The 22,994-nt window shown below is 38.0% G+C and overlaps 1 protein-coding gene across 3 annotated transcripts in view; it reads right to left on the reverse strand.

Annotated features, from left to right (window-relative positions):
- Window positions 1–22,994, reverse strand: part of CNBD1 (cyclic nucleotide binding domain containing 1) — a 506,340-nt gene that overhangs the window by 430,577 nt on the left and 52,769 nt on the right. For 2 of the 3 annotated variants that reach the window (XR_009490548.1, XM_059874508.1), the window contains exon 3: window positions 13,693–13,800. The exons of the other annotated variant lie outside the window; for it this stretch is intronic. Coding sequence is in view for 1 of the 2 variants with exons in the window: in XM_059874508.1 (XP_059730491.1) it covers window positions 13,693–13,800 (108 nt within the window). In the remaining variant the exon portion in view is untranslated. The remainder of the gene's footprint in view (window positions 1–13,692; window positions 13,801–22,994) is intronic. 3 annotated transcript variants of the gene reach the window in all.

The raw sequence follows: 22,994 nt of genomic DNA on the forward strand, positions 1-22,994 counted from the left end.
TTTCTACAGATCACCGTCACTTTGCTACAATAACGCCCCAACCCATACAGAATTTCATTTATGTCATATTAAAGGCTTTAATCTGGATGACATCAGGATGACACAAAGAATGACCCCAGACCATGGCTGAAGCAACCAGTTAGGTTTCTATAAAGTTCCCTCTCTTTCTTTCATAGAATTCTCTGAAAGGTCGCAGTACTGCTCCTAGGCTGGCAGGATGGTCCTTTGTTTCTCCCCTGTATTTCTCCCTTCCCTTTCTTCCTCTTTCCTTCCTCCTTTCTTTGTTCTCTCTCTCTTTTTTCCTTCCCCTTTTCTTTTCCTCCTTTTTTCTTTCTTTCTCCTCCCGCACCCCTCCCAGCCACCATTTCCTCTTGGAATCTGTGGCAGAGAACATGGGCTATTTTGAAAAAATACCATTTTTAGGTTTCTGTTCCCAGCTGCTAAACAGGGCAAGCAGAGTATCAGTAGGGAGAGCTTCACGAGTCCTTGGATAATCAGCAGTATGAAGAGCATCACACTCAGGCCTCTCTGCCTCAGAGATTCTTTCCTTTCTTTTAGCCAACCCTTAAGTCATCTTTGAACTTAAACATCCCTTCCCTCAGAGATGCTTGCCTTGATTTCCAGGACACCATCTGTGGCTAGCATAAGTTCTTTCAGTATAACCATCCCCCAAACTTGTATCGCATTTCATTTCATTCATCCCTCTTACTCAGGGCCTCTCAGTGACGCCAACATGCACCTTCTTAGTACAGAGACGCTGCCCGACTGATTCAGCACATGGTCACTGCTTGGTATATATTAAATGAATAAGACTAAATAAACAAAGCTTATGAGGTATCATAAGGTTTTTTTCCAAAGAGTGTAAATTTTTACTTTTCTTTTTATTTCTTTTTCTTTTTAGAATAAAATAGTGAAACAGGTGGGTTCTTTACCAATAATGCCATGCTAGTGGTAAAGAACCTGCCTGCCAATGCAGGAGACATAAGAGACTTGGGTTTGATCCCTGGGTCAGGAAGATCCCCTGGAGGAGGGCATGGCAATCCACTCCAGTATTCCTGCCTGGAGAATCCCATGGATAGAAAAGCTTGGCAGGCTATGGTCCATGGGGCGGCAGGGTTGCACATGACTGAAGTGATTTAGTATGCACATGCAGTGAAGCAGAATTGTTCTAATTCTGACTTTTAAAAATACAGGGAGCATCTCATTCAATAGATCTCAAAACTTCAGTGAAAATATGGGTTTTAAACCATAACAAGAATAGTTTTATTAGTTCTAATGTTAAATACATATTTTCTAAATAGTTAAATGTCTTGAGGCTAGATCCAGGCTAGCATGAAATAAACACTACTTAGATATACCTGTTGTACAAGGGTAATTTTGACAATGCTAAAGAACAAAATAGATTTTCTCAAAATAGATCTGTGATTTTCAGAAGAAAATAAAAAACAAAAAAAAAATCAATTTTGCAGAGATTTTTTAAATCAATCTATTAGAATTCATTTGCCTAGGTTTTCAGTTGCTTTATCTCCAAATATTCCTATTTTCCAACATTTTCTAAACTTACACTTTTAGAAAGAATTTATAATCCATCTAGGTAGCTTATGTACTATACCAAATTATTGTTTTAAAATGTTTGAGAAAATATACAAATTACAAAGTTCCACATCATTTTAATCTAGATCAAAGCCACTTGTTACCACTGCTTTTAGATCTAGAAGTGAAATTCTGAGCTTTAATTTAAGCAGCTGGGATATCCTAATCTCTTCAGAATCTAAAGTCCAAATTAAAGCATCAGTTTTTGCACAAAACACATGTTGAAAGCTTTTGGAGTGATTGGTAATTTGACCAACTGAGTGAGCATACAGACTTCTGAGCCCATGAGGAGGATCCCAGCAGACTCTTCTGGTCAGGCTGCCTTTGGAACTTGGAGAAGACTCTTGGTGGAGTCCTGGGGCTGGTGGGATGGGAGAACACCATTTGCAGACTCCCAAAATCTTTTCGCTCTTTCCAACTTAAGTCATTCAATTGTTTGTTATATAACACAAGCTGAGAGAAAATGATATTGCACAATATTGCAATTTATGATTACAAATCTGTCATTATCTGTTATAAGTTATAAACTTGGAATCTCCTTCTGAACATAGCAATCTACTTATGTTTTTTACTTATCTGATCCTATACTTAATTAAAATTGAAATTTTAAAGATAACAGATACTTGCCGCACTTCATTAAAATATACTGAGTAAAAATATACCACAGAAACTCCAAAATGTCACACTCTGCATATTAACTGCAACGTGATATTTGCTATAAATATAATAAAACAAGTACATTTTAACCAAAGACCATGCACAGCAATGCAGTTTAACTAAGTGAAATAAGACCATAAATGAATGAATTAATTGTTTAAAGGGGGGATTAAATTTTTCCATTAAAAAGTTGCAATTCTGTAATTTTTTTTTTCCTTTTCTTAAAGAAAAAAATTTGAATAGTTCAATTGTAGTCCAAGGACCGGGAGCAGCAGCAGCTGCCAGCTTATTAGAAACACTCTTTCCACCCCACCTTAGACCTTCTGAATCAAAATCTGCATTTTAAAAAGCAACCACTCCCAATACCCTGGAGATTAATGCACATATTAAAAGTTGAGAAGCACTGATTTGGAATTTATTGAAAGTTGTTTTGAAAGCAATGCCAACTTTCTGTCTGTGACTCTCAAATAATGCTACCTCTGTAAATGCTTAATAATAAATGACCATGAGGAGAGTTCATTCTGCCATCCTCCACCATACATCTTTTTGGATCACAAAATAAATAACTCCTATATGTATTTGTATGTATTTGTTTGCACAAAATGAGCAGAAAGTACAGAGATTTCCCACATATACCCCACCTGACACACAGGCACAGCTTTCCACATTATCAGCATCCTCCGCAAGTCTAGTACATTCGTTACGATCGATGCACCTATATTGAATCCCTGTCAGCCAAAACCTATAGCTTACATTAGGGCTCACTCTTGGTGTTGACCTTCAACTCTATGGGTTGGATAAGCATATAATTATATATAACCACCATTATAGTATCATATGGAGTATTTTCATTAAAATCGTCTAATTCCATCCATTCATCCCTCCCTTCCCCCCAACCCTGGCAACTGCTACTCTTTTTACCATCCCCCTAGTTTTTCATTTTCTAGAATATCATACAGTTGGAATTATACAATGTGTCCTTTTCATATTGCCTTCTTTCACTTAGTAACATGCAATTAAGTTTCTTCCATGTCTTTTCATGGCTCTGTGGCTCTTTTTTAACACTAAATAATATTTCATTATCTGATGTAGTACAGTTTGTTTAGCCATTCACTTACTGATTGCATCCAGGTTTGGCAATTATGAATAAAGTTGCTATAAGCATTTGTGTGCCAGCTTTTGTGTGTCATATATTTCAACTTCTTTGGGTAAATGACAAGAAGTGTTATTGTTGAATTATGTGGTAAGAGTGGGCTGAGTTTTGTAAGAAACAACCAAACTGCTGGTACCAGTTTGCATTTTCACCAGTAATAAATGAGAGTCCTTGTTGCTCCACAATCTTGCTGATATTTGGTATTGTCAGCGTTCTGGATTTTGGATCTTCTAATAAGTTTATAGTGGTGTCTTACTACTGTTTCAATTTGCATGCCTGATGATACATGATGTAGACATCTATTCACATGAGGTTAGTTTTTGCTTTCATTACTCTGAAATTTCCTTCTTACAATGTCCTAATTAGATTTCCAATTGCTTTCTACTAAAGAAAAGTTATGTCAGTATCCATGTTAATTGTGCCTTAACAGGCATCCTGAGATGTGAACATTGAGAATAACATATTTCATATGGACAGGAACCCCTGTAGCTTCTCTTTGTTAAAGGACATTTTCCTCTGGCTCTTTTATATGGATGCAGTTTTTGTATTTTAACACCTAAGTAGATTGGTGGAATTAAATTTTATCTAAACTCTACAATGTACAAAGAAGACAATTTATTTATATATATATACATATATGTGTGTATATATATATATATATATATATATATATTGATGCTTTTGAACTGTGGTGTTGAAGAAGACTCTTGAGAGTCCCTTGTACTGCAAAGAGATCGAATCAGTCCATCCTAAAGGAAATCAGTCCCAAATATTCATTGGACAGACTTATGCTAAAGCTGAAACTCCAATCCTTTGGCCACCTGATGCGAAGAACTGACTCATTGGAAAAGACCCTGATGCTGGGAAAGATTGAGGGCAGGAGGAGAAGGGGACAACAGAGGATGAGATGGTTGGATGGCATCACTGACTCAGTGGACATGAGTTTGAGTAAACTCCGGGAGTTGGTGATAGACAGAGAGGCCTGGCGTGCTGCAGACCATGGGGTGGCAAAGAGTCGTAGAAGACTGAGCGACTGAAATAACTTATACCATCACATGGTGTCTGTCCCATTAATTTGAAACATTTAGGGTAAAATAACCTTGTTTTTGTTAAGTAAATGAAGACTCAGTCATGTCAATTTTCTATTTCATTTCCTTTCAGAACTTGGTTTGAGTATATGTTGGGAGAGGTTCAGTTCAGTTCAGTTCAGTCGCTCAGTCGTGCCCGACTCTTCACGACCCCATGAACTGCAGCACGCCAGGCCTCCCTGTCCATCACCAACTCCCGGAGTTCACTCAAACTCACCTCCATCAAGTCGGTGATGCCATCCAGCCATCTCATCCTCTGTTGTCCCCTTCTCCTCCTGCCCTCAATCCCTCCCAGCATCAGAGTCTTTTCCAATGAGTCAACTCTTCGCATAAGGTGGCCAAAGTACTGGAGTTTCAGCTTTAGCATCATTCCTTCCAAAGAACACCCAGGACTGATCTCCTTTATTTTTTTTTAATTTTATTTTATTTTTAAACTTTACATAATTGTATTAGTTTTGCCAAATATCAAAATGAATCCATCACAGGTATACATGTGCTCCCCATCCTTTAGAATGGACTGGTTAGATCTCCTTGCAGTCCAAGGGATGCTCAAGAGTCTTCTACAACACCACAGTTCAAAAGCATCAGTTCTTCGGTGCTCAACTTTCTTCACAGTCCAACTCTCACATCCATACCTGACTACTGGAAAAACCATAGCCTTGACTAGACGGACCTTTGTTGGCAAAGTAATGTCTCTCCTTTTGAATATGCTACCTAGGATAGTCATAACTTTCCTTCCAAGGAGTAAGCATCTTTTAATTTCATAGCTGCAATCACCATCTGCAGTGATTTTGGAGCCAAATAAATAAATAAAGTCTGACACTGTTTCCACTGTTTCCCCATCTATTTCCCATGAAGTGATGGGACCAGATGCCATGATCTTCATTTTCTGAATGTTGAGCTTTAAGCTGACTTTTTCACTCTCCTCTTTCACTTTCATCAAAAGGCTTTTTAGTTTCTCTTCACTTTCTGCCATGAAGGTGGTGTCATCTGCATATCTGAGGTTATTGATATTTCTCCCAGCCATCTTGATTCCAGCTTGTGCTTCTTCCAGCCAGTTGCCAATATGACCATGGTCTGAGGAAGAAGTTTCTCTTCCCTGTGAACTGCGAGCTGATCATCATCATGTTTCTATTGCATCGTGACTGCAGGTCTATGCAGGCCCCTAGACCGGCATCTACTGAGGAAAGATTGCAACTTTTGGAACATCATTCATTCCTGCTGGCTACCTTTCACCTGGATCAGTTATTCAGCAACCTGTGCTCAGCAACCTGTGCTCCCCTTCTCCCCGACAGCCCTTCAGTGCTGTTAGCATCTCATTGTCTCCTCAACACTGTTTGTGGTCATTTCTGGACCTTGTATATGCTAGACACAAGCCAAGTGGAATCAAAAGCCTTAGCTTTTGTGTGTCACTTGGCATCTTCATTCACAGAAATGCTGCAGTATTATTCTCACTTCATGTTGAATGAAGCTCAAGTTAGGTCTTACTATAACAATAATTTTCAAAAGTCATCTAGGAATATTTGTTTAAATACTTAGGCTTTGCTCCCAAGTTCAATTCAGTCAGTTCAGTCTCTCAGTCGTGTCCGACTCTTTGTGACCCCATGAACCCCAGCACACCAGGCCTCCCTGTCCATCACCAACTCCCAGAGCTTACTCAAACTCATGTCCATCGTGTCAGTGATGCCATCCAACCAACTCATCCTCTGTCATCCCCTTCTCCTCCCACCTTCAATCTTTCCCAACATCAGGATCTTTTCAAATGAGTCAGCTCTTCGCATCAGGTGGCCAAAGTATTGGAGTTTCAGCTTCAGCATCAGTCCTTCCAATGAATATTCAGGACTGATCTCCTTTAGGATGGACTGGTTGGATCTCCTTGCAGTCCAAGGGACTCTCAAAAGTCTTCTCCAACACCACATTTCTTCAGCACTCAGACTTCTTTGTGTGCCAAATCTCACATCCATACATAACTACTGGAAAAACCACTTTTATTATAGGAACCTTTGTTGGCAAGGTAGTGTCTCTGTTTTTTAATATGCTGTCTAGGTTTGTCATAGCCTTTCTTCCAAGGAGCAAACATCTTTTAATTTCATGGATACAGTCACCATCAGCAGTGATTTTGGAGCCCAATAAAGTCTGCCATGGTTTCCTTTGTTTCCCCATCTATTTGCTATAAAGTAATGAGAATGGATGACATGATCTTAGTTTTTTGAATGTTGAGTCTTAAGCCAGATTTTTCACTCTTCTCTTTCACCTTCATCAAGAGGGTCTTTAGTTCCTCTTCACTTTCTGCCATTAAAGTAATATCATCTGTATAGCCTATGATTCATCCACCTAACTTTTCATATGATGTACTCTGCATATAAGTTTGATAAGCATGTGACAATATAGAGCCTTGACCTACTCTTTTCCCAATTTGGAACCAGTCTGTTATTTCATGTCTGGTTCTAACTGTTACTTCTTGACCTGCATAAAAGTTTCTCAGAAGGCAGATAAGGTGGTCTGGTAGTCCCATCTCTTGAAGAATTTTCCACAGACAGCTTTAGTATAGTCAGTGAAACATAAATGGATGTTTATCTGGAATTCTCTTCCTTTTTTATGATCCAACGGATGTTAGCAACCTGATCTCTAATTCCTCTGCCTTTTCTAAATTCACCTTGAACATCTGAAAGTTCTTGGTTCATGTACTGTTGAAGCTTAACTTGGAGAAATTTGAGCATTACTTTGCTAGCGTGTGAGATGAGCGCAATCGTGCAGTAGTTTGAGCATTCTTTGGCATCACCTTTCTTAGGGATTGGAATGAAAACTGACCTTTTCCAGTCCTGTGGCCACTGCTGAGTTTTCCAAATTTGCTGGCACATTGAGTGCAACACTTTCACAGCATCATCTTTTAGGATTTGAAATAGCTCAACTGGAATTCCATCACCTCCACTAGCTTTGTTTGTAGAGATTCCCCCTAAGGTCCATTTGACTTTGAACTCCAGAATGTCTGGCTCTAGGTGGGTGATCACACCATCATGGTTATCTGGGTCATGAAGATCTTTTTTGTACAGTTCTGTGTATTCTTCCCACCTTTTTGAACCTCTTCTGCTTCTGTTAGGTCCATACCAGTTCTGTCCTTTATTGTGCCCATCTTCGTATGGAATATTCCCTTGGTATCTCCAATTTTCTTGAAGAGATCTCTGGTCTTTCCCATTCTGTTTTTTTTGTTTTGTTTTGTTTTCTTTGCATTGATCACTTAGGAAGATCTTCTTACCTCTCCTTGCTATTCTTTGAAACTCTGCATTCAGATGGTATATCTTTCCTTTTCTCCTTTGCCTTTTGCTTCTCTTCTTTTCTCAATTATTTGTAAGACCTCCTCAGACAACCATTTTGCCTTGTTGCATTTTTTTCCCCTTGGGAATAGTTTGATAGTTTGATCACCACCTCCTGTACAATGTCATGAACCTCCGTCCATAGTTGATCAGGCACTCTATCAGATCTAGTCCCTTAAATTTATTTCTCACTTCCACTGTATAATCATAAGGGATTTGATTTGGATGACCACTGAATGGTCTAGTGGTTTTCCCTACTTTCTTTAATTTAAGTCTGAATTTGGCAATAAAGAGTTCATGATCTGCCACAGTCAGCTCCTGGTCTTGTTTTTGCTGACTGTATAGAGCTTCTCCATTTTCAGCTGCAAAGAATATAATCAATCTGATTCGGTATGGACCGTCTGGTGATGTCCATGTGTAGAGTCTTCTCTTGTGTTGTTGGAAGAGTGTGTTTGCTCTGACCAGTGCATTCTCTTGGCAAAGCTGTTAGCCTTTGCCCAGCTTCATTTTGTACTCCAGTGGGCATGAATGAAGATCAGTACTTTTCAAACTTAGCTAACCTCCTCTACTTCTGTATCTCTACTTTTCCTCATATGCCTCCATTTTATAGTTTTCTCCTTCTCAGTGCAGTATTTATCCTTCTCTTTTCTCTGCAACCATTATGATGCATGGAGTGCAGAAGTCATATTATTAAGGGAATATATTAATATCAAAAGATAATATAAAATATTATCTTTATTACATATGTCCCCTTAAAGTATCTATAACATCAAATAGGAATTTTTATAGAAGTCAAGAAAGACATTAACAGGGATACAGGCCTCCTTGCAAATATCTAAATTCCCATCCTCCTAAAAAATTACATTTTTTTATAAATGTATCTTTAACATAGATTTCTACAGTTCTGTGGATACATTTTGTTTCTTCTGTTATTATCATTATCTTAAACTTCTTTTTCCTTGGATATAAACTAATGCAAAAATTCATTGAGTAAAGTCTATATATTTCTTGTTATTTAAAAATGTTTGAAGCAAGCAATGCTGTGAATTTTTATTAATTTGTTGCAGAGGTGATTATTGTTTAAATCTGCAGTCCACAGTAATAATCAGTGATCCCATGGATAGTAGCCTGTCAGACTCCTCTGCCCATGGAATTCTCCCAACACAGAATACTGTACTGGGTAGCCATGTCCTTCTCCAAAGGATCTTCTCAACCCAGGGGTCAAGCCCAAGTCTCCCACACTGCAGGCAGATTCTTTATCATCTGAGTCACCAGGGAAGCTCAATAAAGAGCTATTACAGTTAAAACACTCTTTCAATGCATAACTCTGAGTAGGAAAATATTATCCTCTTTTTCTGAGTAAAAAAATCTGGAGTGCAGTCAATGTTCAAAGACAATTCCAAAGACACATTTCTGCTCTTGGGTGGAATAACAATGCAAGTGCAAGTCGTCTGGGTCAAAATTTAGTTTTTTTTTTTTAATGTGTCTATTTGATTTCCCATGTCTGTGAATATACCAAAAGTTTACCTTCTGTCTAGATGATCTACCCAAAAAAAAAAGTTTAGATAATGGTCACAGTTGCAAACAGCGCTTTGTCTCATTCTCGTCCCGCACTCACATTTTTTGCTCATGTAGCAATGTTTCCCTATGTCTCTGCCATGTGTTCCATTTATTTTCATTAGTGCAGCATTGCTCCAAGTCATTTTAATGGTTATATAAAGCATTTATTCTGTTCTCCTTGCACATGACTGTCTTACTTCACTGCTTAGCAAATGCCCTGGCATCAGGATTCGCACGAGCTGCCACAGCAAAGGAGGTGTCATACTTCAGTCTGGCTATTGTGTCTGTCACAGGACACTTGAATTAAATGAATTATAAAGTGTTGAGAATATGACAATGATAACAGGTAAAGGTTATTGGTGAATGATTTAATAGTGCAGGAATTTAGTGTCTACTAAGATTCTTGTTTCCTCAATGATTTTATCCTGCCAAATGTTCTCTGAATTAACTGCAGCTCTCTTCTCATCAACTGGGCATATATGAGTTTATCACATTACATGAGGGACCAGTGTAAGCTAAGTGTAGATGAGATTTATAATTTCTTAATATACTTTATGTAATTTATCTTAATTCCATTTTAAGATATTTTATTGTTACTTTAGAGCAGATGATTTTTCATGATCAAAAAAGAGAGAAACATTTTGTATTTCTTAACAGTCACATGATTGTATTCATTACACATTTTTACTTGCCTGATTTTGCTTTTACTATGAGACATGGATACTGAATTAAATCAAATGCCTTTTCATCATCTGTAGATATCATCACATAGTTTCTCTTTGAGCTACTAATATTACAAAATTTTAATAACAGATTTTCTAAAAAATCTTAGTACTCATGAGATGAAGTCAACTTAACTGTAGTGTACCAATATGCTAATACACTATTGCAAACATTTTATTTTTTATGTATGCCTATATGTGGACTTCTCTGGTGGCTCAGGTAGTAAAGAATCAGCCTGCAATGCAGGAGATCTGGATTCAATGCCTGGGTGTGGAAGATCCCCTGGAGAACGGAATGGCAACACACTCCAGCATTCTTGCCTAGAGAATCCCCAGAGACAGAGGAGCCTAGCAGGCTACAGTTCAAGAAGTTTCGAAGAGTCAGACACCACTGAGCAACTAGCACTATTTCTCTGCCTGTATGTGCTGTGCTTACAACCCAGCTTTCCCGTGTTGCATGCGAATTCTTCACCGTCTGAGTCACCAAGGAAGCCTAAGAATACTGGAGTGGGTAGCCTATTCCTTTCACCAGGGTATCCTCCCGAACGAGGAATCTACCTGGGGTCTCCTTCATTGCAGTCAGATTCTTTATGAGCTGAGCTACCAGGGAAGCCCACATATGCCTTATCAGTTCAGTTCAGTTCCGTCGCTCAGTCATGTCCAACTCTTTGTGACCCCATGGGCTGCACGCAGCACGCCAGGCCTCCCTGTCCATCACCAACTCCCAGAGTCTACTAAAACTCATGTCCATTGGAGTTGGTGATGCCATCCAGCCATCTCATCCTCTGTCGTCCCCTTCTCCTCCAGCCCTCAATCCCTCCCAGCATCAGTCTTTTCCAATGAGTCAACTCTTCGCATGAGATGGCCAAAGTACTGGAGTTTCAGCTTTAGCATCAGTCCTTTCAATGAACACCCAGGACTGATCTCCTTTAGGATGGACTGGTTGGATCTCCTTGCAGTCCAAGGACTCTCAAGAATCTTCTCCAACACCACAGTTCAAAAGCATCAATTCTTCAGCACTCAGCTTTCTTGACAGTCCAACTCTCACATCCATACATGACCACTGGAAAAATCATAGCCTTGACTAGATGGACATTTGTTGGCAAAGTAACATCTCTGCTTTTAAATATGCTATCCAGGTTGGTTATAACTTTTCTTCCAAGGTGTAAGCATCTTTTAGTTTCATGGCTGCAGTTACCATCTGCAGTGATTTTGGAGCTCAGAAAAATAAAGTCTCACACTGTTTCCCCATCTATTTCCCATGAAGTGATGGGACCAGATGCCATGGTCTTAATGTTCTGAATGTTGAGCTTTAAACCAACTTTTTCACTCTCCTCTTTCACTTTCATGAGAGGCTTTTTAGTTCCTCTTCACTTTCTGCCATAAGGGTGGTGTCATCTGCATATCTGAGGTGATTGATATTTCTCCCAGCAGTCTTGATTCCAGCTTGTGCTTCTTTCAGTAGACATTTCTCACGATGTACTCTGCATATAAGTTAAATAAGCAGAGTGACAATATACAGCCTTGACGTACTCCTTTTCCTATTTGGAACCAGTCTGTTGTTCCATGTCCAGTTCGAACTGTTGCTTCCTGACCTGCATATAGGTTTCTCAAGAGGCAGGTCAGGTGGTCTGGTATTCCCATCTCTTTCAGAGTTTTCCACAGTTTATTGTGATCCACACAGTCAAAGGCTTTGGCATAGTCAATAAAGCAGAAATACATGTTTTTCTGGAACTCTCTTGCTTTTTCCATGATCCAGCGGATGTTGGCAATTTGATCTCTGGTTCCTCTGCCTTATCTAAAACCAGCTTGAACATCAGGAAGTTCACATATTGTTGAAGCCTGGCTTGGAGAATTTTAAGCATTACTTTACTAGCATGTGAGATGAGTGCAATTGTGTGGTAGTTTGAGCATTCTTTGGCATTGCCTTTCTTTGGGATTGGAATGAAAACTGACCTTTTCCAGTCCTGTGGCCACTGCTGAGTTTTCCAAATTTGCTGGCATATTGAGTGCAACAATTTCACAGCATCATCTTTCAGGATTTGAAATAGCTCCACTGGAATTCCATCACCTTCACTAGCTTTGTTCATAGTGATGCTTTCTAAGGCCCACTTGCTTTCACATTCCAGGATGTCTGGCTCTAGGTGAGTGATCACACCATTGTGATTATCTGGGTCGTGAAGATCTTTTTTGTACAGTTCTTCTGTGTATTCTTGCCACCTCTTCTTAATATCTTCTGCTTCTGTTAGATCCATACCATTTCTGTCCCTTATTGAGCCCATCTTTGCATGAAAGGTTCCCTTGGTATCTCTAATTTTTTTAAGAGATCTCTAGTCTTTCCCATTCTGCTGTTTTCCTCTATTTCTTTGCATTGATCACTGAGGAAGGCTTTCTTATCTCTCCTTGTTATTCTTTGGAACTCTGCATTCAAATGGGAATATCTTTCCTTTTCTCCTTTGCTTTTTGCTTCTCTTCTTTTTACAACTATTTATAAGGCCTCCTCAGACAGCCATTTTGCTTTTTTGCATTTCTTTCCCATGGGGATGGTTTTGATCCCTGTCCCCTGTACAGTGTTTCAAACCTCCATCCATAGTTCATCAGGCACTCTGTCTATCAGATCTAGTCCCTTAAATCTATTGCTCACTTCCACTGTATAATGTAAGGGATTTGATATAGGTCATACCTGAATGGTCTAGTGGTTTTCCCTACTTTCAATTTAAGTCTGAATTTGGCAATAAGGAGTTCATGATCTGAGACACAGTCAGCTCCCTGTCTTGTTTTTGCTGACTGTATAGAGTTTCTCCATCTTTGGCTGCAAAGGCTATAATCAATCTGATTTCGATGTTGACCATCTGGTGATGTCCATGTGTAGAGTCTTAATAGTCATAACTAAAAACTGATATTTCTTATTTATGCTATTCTTGTGAAATCTTGTTATACAGGCATGGCAAATACACAACCTATATTCATTTTCTATACTCCAAAAATATTAAATTGCATAGAAAGTACCTTTTCTTAAAAAGAACATCTAGTCATATCACTGAGACTAGGAGTTTTTAATTTTTGCTTTTGTTCTATTTTGGCTTCAAAAATACTTTTGGAGAGTTATTTTTACAACTCTTTTATTCATACCATAATTACTTTTATTTATGTCATCTTGAATAATTTTAGTAGTATATATTTTTTACAAAATGAACCAGAAACACCTAGATTATTCTCAGGTTACATGAAATATTCTCTCACAAATTATAATTTATTTAGTTTTCTCTGTATCATTTACTATATTCTCATTCCTAATCGTATTTTATCTTATTAAGATTATTGTATAGGGATAGTTGTTTAATGAAAAAATTCGGGAAGTTACACATATTTATTAGTCCCAGTTATCATATAACCTAATTAAAATGCCTGAAGAATTATGGTAGGAATTCAGCCTTCCTCACTAATATCCATTTTCCTGGCGGATCCGTAACATGGAGTACTGGGAACTGATCAAACACTCAGTATTGAGTTCCACATGTTCTTCTGTGCACTCACACACATCTGCACACACACGCACACATCCGCACACACAAAGGCTTGCTTTCAGAAGAAGACATCATTACCTTGTCTCTTCCTCTTTGAAAAGTTTAGGCAGCCTGACTTTTTTCTGCAAGAATATTTTAGGATATTGCTTCATAAACACATTGTGTGCTGATAGAATATTGGTTCGGCTTAAAAGAGAGAGAGAGAAATTATTATAAGTGCCGTAAGGCTTCTGAAAGAAAGATTTTAAACTCAATATATACAACTTAATTCTATACTATTTAGTCTAAAAAAGCAAGTGACAAAAATATGAAGCATAAACATTTTATGCTTAAAAAATATCCACTATAAAAATTGTCTGTAGTGTGTTTCACTGAGAAATATTTTAAGAATAATAAATTTAGGATAATGCTAATTGTCAAAAAATTATTTTTTTAGCTGAGTCTTCTTAAAATTTTATTTCTGTAATTTATTAAAGTGCTTATAAAATATACCACATAATTAAAATTCTCCCAAGATGATTCATATATAGTTTAGTATTGTATTAGTATTAGTTGCTCAGTTGTGTCTGACTCTTTGCGACCCCATGGACTGTAGCCCACCAGGCTCCTCTGTCCATGGAATTCTCCAGGCAAGAAAACTGGAGTGGGTTGCCATTCCCTTCTCCACATATATAGTTTACATACACATTATTCAAAGTATAGTTATCTGAATCTTTGCAATTATTTATGAAAATCTTATGTGCTATTGTTTTAGGATCAGAATAAAGATGTTTTCAAGCAGTATTTCAGCATTTCTGAAATCCAGATCACTGGACTCATCTCAGGTGTTTTTTAAAGATAGATTTCTGATCCTTTTCCTGATGAAGGAAGATCTCCAAAGGTAGAGTCTAGGTAGTCTTCTTTATTTTAAATATCAACCTCCAGGTGATTCCTACTTGTATACAGGTTTCAATCCAGTGAAAATATTTTAATATGTGAATAACAAAATCTAATGAAATATAGCAAATTGTCAGTGTTAGGTAATGACACTTGTTTCTGAAAAGTCTGCTTCATTCAATTTTTAACTGACAACATCATGAAAATTTGGTCAGTTTTTTAGAATATTGAGTGCTCATCTCGACAGCTTGCATCAATAATTATCAAAAATAATCATACTTAAAATTGAACGTTGACAAACGTCTTAATCAACATTTGCCTCATGACATTGCTTATAAAAGTCTTCAAGATTTCCATGTTTCATTGTCAATGTAAATAACAGCACCACACTTTAAAATATTTGTAGCATCTTTTTTCTCTTGGCCTGAGTTCATAAAGTACTATGTTAATTCTTTACACAAAACAGAGTATATACTTTAAGAATCCTATTTAATTTAACTTAACTGATTCAAATAATGCAATGTGTGATTTATATGACATTAGAAATTTTCATTCCTACTCAGACTCTGTAGAGATGCACGGACCAAGAATCTACTGTTTTTCTAAACTCCAATCACTGAAACCATTGGGAAATTTCCTAAGATCTTTCTTTCTTTCTTTCTTTCTTTTTCTATCTGGAACACACATTTTGCAATCATCTGTTTTTTGGATTGTTATTTCTTATATGACAAACATTTTGCTAAGGTCTTTACATTACTTTTCTCTAATTCTATATTTATATAACAAGAAAAGATTAAGTTCAGTTAGTTCAGTTGCTTAGTCATGTCCGACTCTTTGTGACCCCATGAATTGCAGCATGCCAGGCCTCCCTGTCCATCACCAACACCCGGAGTTCACTCAAACTCATATGCATTGAGTCAGTGATGCCATCCAGCCATCTCATCCTTTGTTGTCCCCTTCTCCTCCTGCCCTCAATCCCTCCCAGCATCAGGATCTTTTCCAACGAGTCAACTTTTCCAAAGTATTGGAGTTTCAGCTTTAGCATCAGTCCTTCCAATGAACACCCAGTACTGGTCTCTGTTAAGATGGACTGGTTGGCTCTCCCTGCAGTCCAAAGAACTCTCAAGAGTCTTCTCCAACACCACAGTTCAAAAGCATCAATTCTTCAGCGCTCAGCTGTCTTCACAGTCCAACTCTCACATCCATACATGACTACTGGAAAAACCATAGACTTGACTAGACAGACCTTTGTTGGCAAAGTAATATCTCTGCTTTGAAATACGCTATCTAGGTTGGTCATAACTCCTTTTTCTTCCAAGGAGTAAACGTCTTTTAATTTCATGGCTGCAATCACCATCTGCAGTGATTTTGGAGCCCCCAAAAATAAAGTCTGTCACTGTTTCCACTGTTTCCACTTTTTCCCCATCTATTTGCCATGAAGTGATGGGACCAGATACCATGATCTTTGTTTTCGGAATGTTGAGCTTTAAGCCAAGTTTTTCACTCTCCACTTTCACTTTCATCAAGAGGCTTTTTAGTTCCTCTTCACTTTCTTCCATAAGGGTGATGTCATCTGCGTATTTGAGTTTATTGATATTTCTCCCAGCAATCTGGATTCCAGCTTGTGCTTCTTCCAGTCCAGTGTTTCTCATGATGTACTCTGCATAGAAGTCAAATAAGCAGGGTGACAATATACAGCCTTGACGTACTCCTTTTCCTATTTGGAACCAGTCTGCCATTCCATGTCCAGTTCTAACTGTTGCTTCCTGCATATATGTTTCTCAACCTGGTTCAAGCTGAAAAGATTGGTATTATTTAATTCCACTTACACATAAACTACAAAAGTAATATTAATTTGCCTAACTCATTTAACTAGGAAATAGAGGATAAAGGGTACATATGAAAATTAAATTGACTTCTAAACCCATTTTCTCAAACTTTTGGATATGCTACCCTACTAAATAATCAACATGTCAGTTCTTACTATGTGTCAAGGCATTATTCTAGGCAGTTTGCATGTATCTGATCATTTAATTCTTATACCATTTTATTAGCTAATACTCTTACTGTCATCTACGTTTTCTAGACTATAATACTGAGGCCCAAAGGAGTACGAAAGCATAATCTTTTTATTATTCTACATGGATCCAGTGTTCCAAGACTTGGAACCTTATTCCAATTGGTAATCTACATAAATCATCTTTGGAGTGGCTAAGAAATTTGTATCAAAGTGCTAAAACATTCACTTTTGTTCTTTTCTGTGTATGGCTAAGATGTTTGCTTCATGTAACCCTTGAGAATTTTCAAAGTGTGATGGCTGGTGTACATGTAACTGGTGTTTATAATTTGTGTCTCCAAAGTAATGTTCCCAAGAAGTGAAAGATGTGTAAAGGTTAAAATGGAAGAGTTAAATGCTAGAGTCAGTCTTCAGAATGAGGTCCTATGTGCCAAATAATGCTCTGATGGCTGTTCCATATCACAAAATGCAGACTACTCCTATTTCTGAGTTTCTTGTTGAAACAAAATCATACAATCCTATGTGTTTAGTCAGAATGCATTTTTGTTTAAAACCGTGTGAAATTTGTACATGAATGCATGTGAATGTGGATGAGAAGTAGATTTGAAGAAACATGAAATAAATATAATTAGAAAGCCAAGGACAAAGAAAGATTTAGAACTACAGTAGGGTTGGAGAGTAGATCATGGATCCAAATAACTACTTGACAATTTGAGCACTGTCCAGAAGATACTTATATTTTCCCATGGTGTGCGTAGACACTGCCTATGAATAAAATTGGTCATTTCATTGAGGTTAATCTGCAAGGAAATTCACCTACAAGGAAAAAACTCCAAATTCTTCAAGCAGATAAAGAAAAGATACATGAGAAAACCTATAGCTTTAGGAGATCAATCAAGATTGTGGAGTAAGAAGATGTGTAGCTTATCTCCCCACTCAAACACACCAAAAATAGATGTATATGAAACACATGAAAAGATGCTTAACATTGCTTATTATTAGAGAAAGGCAAATCAAAAACCACAATGAGATACCACCTCACACTGGTCAGAATGGGCATCATCAAAAAGTCTACAAACAATAAATCCTGGGGAGAGTGTGGAAAGGGAAAGCTCTTGCATTTTTGGTGGGAATGTAAACTGATGCAGCCGCTATGGAAGACGGTTTGGAGATTCCTTAAAAAACTAAGAATAAAACCACCATATGACCCAGCAATCCCACTCGTAGGCATGTACCCTGAGGAAACCAGGGTTGAAAAAGACACATGTATCCCACTGTTCATTGCAGCACTATTTACAACTGCTAGAACATGGAAACAACCTAGATGCCCATCGATAGATGAATGGATAAAGAGGTTATGGTACATATACACAATGGAATATTACTCAGCCATAAAAAGGAAGGCACTGGACTCAGTTCTGACGAGGCGGTTGAGCTTATTATACAGAAGGAAGTGAGTCAGATAGAGAAAGATAAATATCGTATTCTAACGCACATATACAGAATCTAGAAACATGGTTCCAAAGAATTTATTACAGGGGAGCAATGGAGAAACAGATACAGAAAACAAACAGACTAATGGGCATGGGAGAGGGGAGGAAAGGATGAGATGTATGGAAAGAGTAATGTGGAAACTTACATTACCGTATGTAAAATAGATGGCTGAAAGGAATTTGCTGTTATGTCTCAGGAAACTCAAACAGGGGCTCTGCGTCAACCTAGAGGAGTGGGATGGGCAGGGAGATGGGAGGGAGGTTCAAAAGGGAGGGGGAATATGTATACCTGTGGCTGATTCATGTTGGAGTTTGATGGAAAACAGCAAAATTCTATAAAGCAATTATCCTTCAATTAAAAAAAAAGGAAACACACACACAAAACATATGTATATGAAGAACAATCCTCATTGAAAATTAACTAGAAACTGGCAGAAGGAATCCTGTTCAACCAAGGCTGTAAGAAATATGCACACATAATCAGGTGGCAAGGGAATGAAAATGATTAGGTCAGACCGTGCCCCAGGAAAGGACTCAGAGGAAAAGGGAGACAACAAGGGGGACACCCGATCTGGGTGTGGGGGTCTCAGCCCAGAGGTCCTACATGGGAAACAGGAGCCTCCTCGGCTCACTGGAGGACTGCTGAAGCTAAAAGGTGGGCTGCGGAAAACCGGGACTCCATTCACGCAGAAAGCCAGTTGGCTAATTCTAACCCGAACCTAACCCTATGGTTATACCCTGGCATGTATCTCATCCCCAGTCAAACAAACATGCATTCTTCCTCCCTCAATGACACAGAGTGGCACAGGACCTGGGGAGGCCATGAGTAGGGAAAGATGTGCATACGGGGGCAGAGGCCACAGGGTACCGGGAAGAATCTGGGTGGGGCGGCAGTGACTGCTGTTTGCACTTACTGAAGCAGTGCATTAGAAGCAGCCCACATCTCTGACAGCAGCTCATGCCTTACCCACCAGTGTATACTGAGAGCTTGCATGGGCTCTCCTCTACTTGTGGGATAGCTCCATAACAGAGTGGGAGTGGAGGCTGGGGGCAGTGATTACCTGTGAGGGACAAAGTGGTCTTGAACTGAAGGCTACATCTAAGTGCAGCAAGGGAAGCAATTGCAAGTGTCTGCATAGTAGCACATCAGAGACATCTTGTAGCTCTGCTTGAGGCCAGCCCAAGTCCCCCTTGCTTCACCAGGACCTCCTCTGGGACAAGAGGTCTGGTGAAAGGGAGAGGGTAAAACAACACACTTGAAGGTAACAGAGCCATCTGGGGCCTGAACCACAAGGCTCCTGCTCCAGCAACTTGAGATCACATAGCACTCCCATTGGTTGTTGATGGTGACTGAGAAGCAGGAAAATCCTATTTCATAACCCCCTGCACCTCGAGCGCCTCCATCCCCATCACATCCCCTACCAAAGTCAGAGCTGATAGGACACCCTGAAGAAAACCGCAACTTGCATCCACGTAAATTCAACTTCTTTACCAAAAGTACTGGGTACATGCAGTCTGTATAGGTGTGCCCCCATTTAATAGCAATCCTTCAAGACCACAAGAGGTAACTGTTTCCCATAAGATCATAGGGGCAGAGAAAGTTAAGAAAAATGAAAAGGCAGAGGAACTGACCTCATTTGAAAGAATAAGAGAAAACACTTGAAAAAATAAATGAAACAGATATAAACAATTTACCACAAAAGAATTCATAGCATTGATATTTAAAATGGTAGCTAAATTAAGGGGAAAAAATCAATATACTCAGTCAGAATGTTAATATGGAACTAGAAAATATAAAAAAGACCCAATTTACTAGCTGAAATAAAATAGTAGAAGGAATGAATAGCAGACTAAGTTATACAGAAGAACACATAAGTGATCTATAAGATAGAACAATGGAAATCATGCAATAAGAATAGCAAAAAGAAAAATTATGAAAAAAATGTAAGAGATCCCTGTGATAACATTAAGCATATTGACATTTTCATAATAGCAGTTCCAGAAGAAGATGAGAGAGAGAGAGAAGGGGATCAATAAAGTATTTGAAAAAATAATGGCTGAAATTTCCAAAACCTGAAAAAGGAAATAGATATCCAGATACCAGAAGTATAGAGGGTGATGAACCCAAGATGAACCCAAGCAGACCAACACCAAGATACATCATAATTAAAGATCAGAGGGGAAATAAATAAAGTAGAGACCCCACTCTCAAAAAAAAAAAAAAAAAAAACAATTAAAAGATTAATGAAAAAAGAGTTCTTTTTAAGATAAACAAAATTGTTAAGATTCTCTTCAAGAATAAAAGAGAAAGATCAAAATAAACAAGATAAGTAATAAAGAGGAGAAATCACCATCAATATAAGACAGATATGAAAATCATAAGAGAATATTATGAAAAGCTACATGCCAACAAATTGGACAATCTGGAAAAATTTGACAAATTTCTAGAAGCATACCATCTTCCAAGACTAAATCAGAAAGAAATAAACAATCTGAACAGATCAATCATTAGCTGTGAAACTGAATCTGTCATCGAAAAAGTTCCAGAAAACAAAAATACAGAACTGGATGGCTTCACAGCAGAACTCTACCAGACATATAAAGATAAGCTAATGCCTGTCCCTCTCAAACTGTTCCAAAAAAAGAAAGAGAAGGGAACACTACCCATTTTATGAGGCCACTATTACCCTGATACCAAAACTAGACAAAGATGCTCCCCCCTAAAATTATAGGGGGGAGCATTACCCCCCCATTATCCCCAATGAACATAGATATAAAAACCCTCAACAAAATACTAGCAAACTGAATCTAACAATATATGAAAAGGATCATACACCATGATCAACTTGGACTTACTCCAGGGATGTGAGGTTAGTTCAATATTCACAAATTAATCACTGTGATAGAGCACTCTGACAAAACGAAGAATAAAGCTCACATGACCGTCTCAAATGATGCAGGGAAGCATTCAACAAAATTCAATGCAGATTCATTATAAAAGCTCTCATTGAAATAGATATAGAGAGACCATATTTCAAAATAATAAAAGCCATTCAAAACAAATCCACAGGTAACATTATACTCAAAGGTGAAAAGCTAAAACCCTCTCTGATAAAATCAGGAGCAAGAAAAGGATGCCAACTATCATCACTTTTATTTGACATATTAATAGAATTGGAAGCTCTAACCACAACAATTAGATAAGAAGAAGAAACAAATGGAATCCAAATTGGAAAGGAAGAAGTTGAAATGTCCCCATTTTTCAGATATCATGATACTTTACATACAAAACCCTAAAGTCTCCACCAAAAAAATTATAGAACTAAAAAATATAAATTCAGAAAAGAAGCAGGATACAAGTTTAAATAAAATAATATGTTACTTTTCTATACACTAATAATAAACTATCAGAAAGATATAGTAAAAAAAAAAACCCTATAAACTCTCATCAAAATAAAATATCTAGGAAAAAACATAATTAAGGAGGTGAAAGAACTGTACTCTAAAAATTATAAAACATGATAAAGGAAATTAAAAATAACACAAAGACTTGTAAATATGTCCCATTCTCTGACAGTGGAAGAATTAACATTGCTAAAGTGGCCACACTACCCAGGTTAGTTCTGACTCTTTGCGACCCCATGAACCGCAGCAGGCCAGGCCTCCCTGTCCATCACCAACTCCTGGAGTTTACTCAGACTCATGGCCATCAAGTCGGTGATGCCATCCAGCCATCTCTTTTTTTATAGTTCTTCTGTGTATTCTGTGTATATTACCCAAAGTAGTCCACAAATTTAATGCAACACCTATTAAAATACCCATGACACTTTTCACAGAACTAGAATAATTCTAAAATGCATATGAAGCCACAAAACCCCCAATAGCCAAAGCAATCTTAAAATAAGCAAACAAAAGAAGTTGGGATTATCACCCTCCCAGACTTCTGACGATCCTACAAATCTACAGTAATCAAAACAGCATGATATGGGCACAGAAAACAGACGTCGAGATTCACGGAACAGAAACGAGAAACCAGAAATAAACCCAAACATCTCTGACCAGTTAATTTTCACCAAATGAGGCAAGAATATGCAACAGAGAAAAGACAGCCTCTTCAAAAAGTGATACTGCGAAACCTAGACGGCCACATGTGAAAAAAATGAAATTAGAACATTTCCTTAAACCATACAAATAAACGAAAAAAATGAAATTAGAACATTTCCTTAAACCATACAAATAAACTCAAATGGATTAAATGCCTAAATGTAGGACTTGGAACCATAAAACTTCTCGACACAATATATGCAGAATACTGAAAATCATAGCAGTAGTTTTTGGGTCTCTCTCCTAAGAAGAGGTGGCAAGAATACATAGAGGAACTATACGAAAAAGATCTTCATGACCCAGATAATTACAATGGTGTGATCACTCACCTAGAGCCAGACATCCTGGAATGTGAGGTCAAGTGGGCCTTAGGAAGCATCACTACAAACAAAGCTAGTGAAGGTGATGGAATTCCAGCTGAGCTATTTAAAATTCTAAAAGATGATGCTGTGAAATTGCTGTAACTCAGTATGTCAGCAAATGTGGAAAACTCAGCAGTGGCCACAGGACTAGTAAATGTCAGTTTTCATTCCAATCCTGAAGAAAGGCAATGCCAAAGAATGCTCAAACTACTGCACAATTGCACTCATCTCACACGCTAGTAAAGTAATGGTCAAAATTCTCCAAGTCAGGCTTCAGCAATATGTGAACTGTGAACTTGCAGATGTTCAAGCTGGTTTTAGAAAAGGCAGAGGAACCAGAGATCAAATTGCCAACATCTGCTGAATCATGGAAAAAGCAAGAGCATTCCAGAAAAACATCTATTCCTTCTTTATTGATTGTGCCAAAGCCTTTGACTGTGTGGATCACAATAAACTGTGGAAAATTCTGAAAGAGATGGGAATACCAGACCACTTGACCTGCCTTTGAGAAATTTGTATGCAGGTTAG

The sequence above is a fragment of the Bos taurus genome, chromosome 14, assembly GCF_002263795.3.
Source record: "Bos taurus isolate L1 Dominette 01449 registration number 42190680 breed Hereford chromosome 14, ARS-UCD2.0, whole genome shotgun sequence".
NCBI lineage: Eukaryota > Metazoa > Chordata > Mammalia > Artiodactyla > Bovidae > Bos > Bos taurus.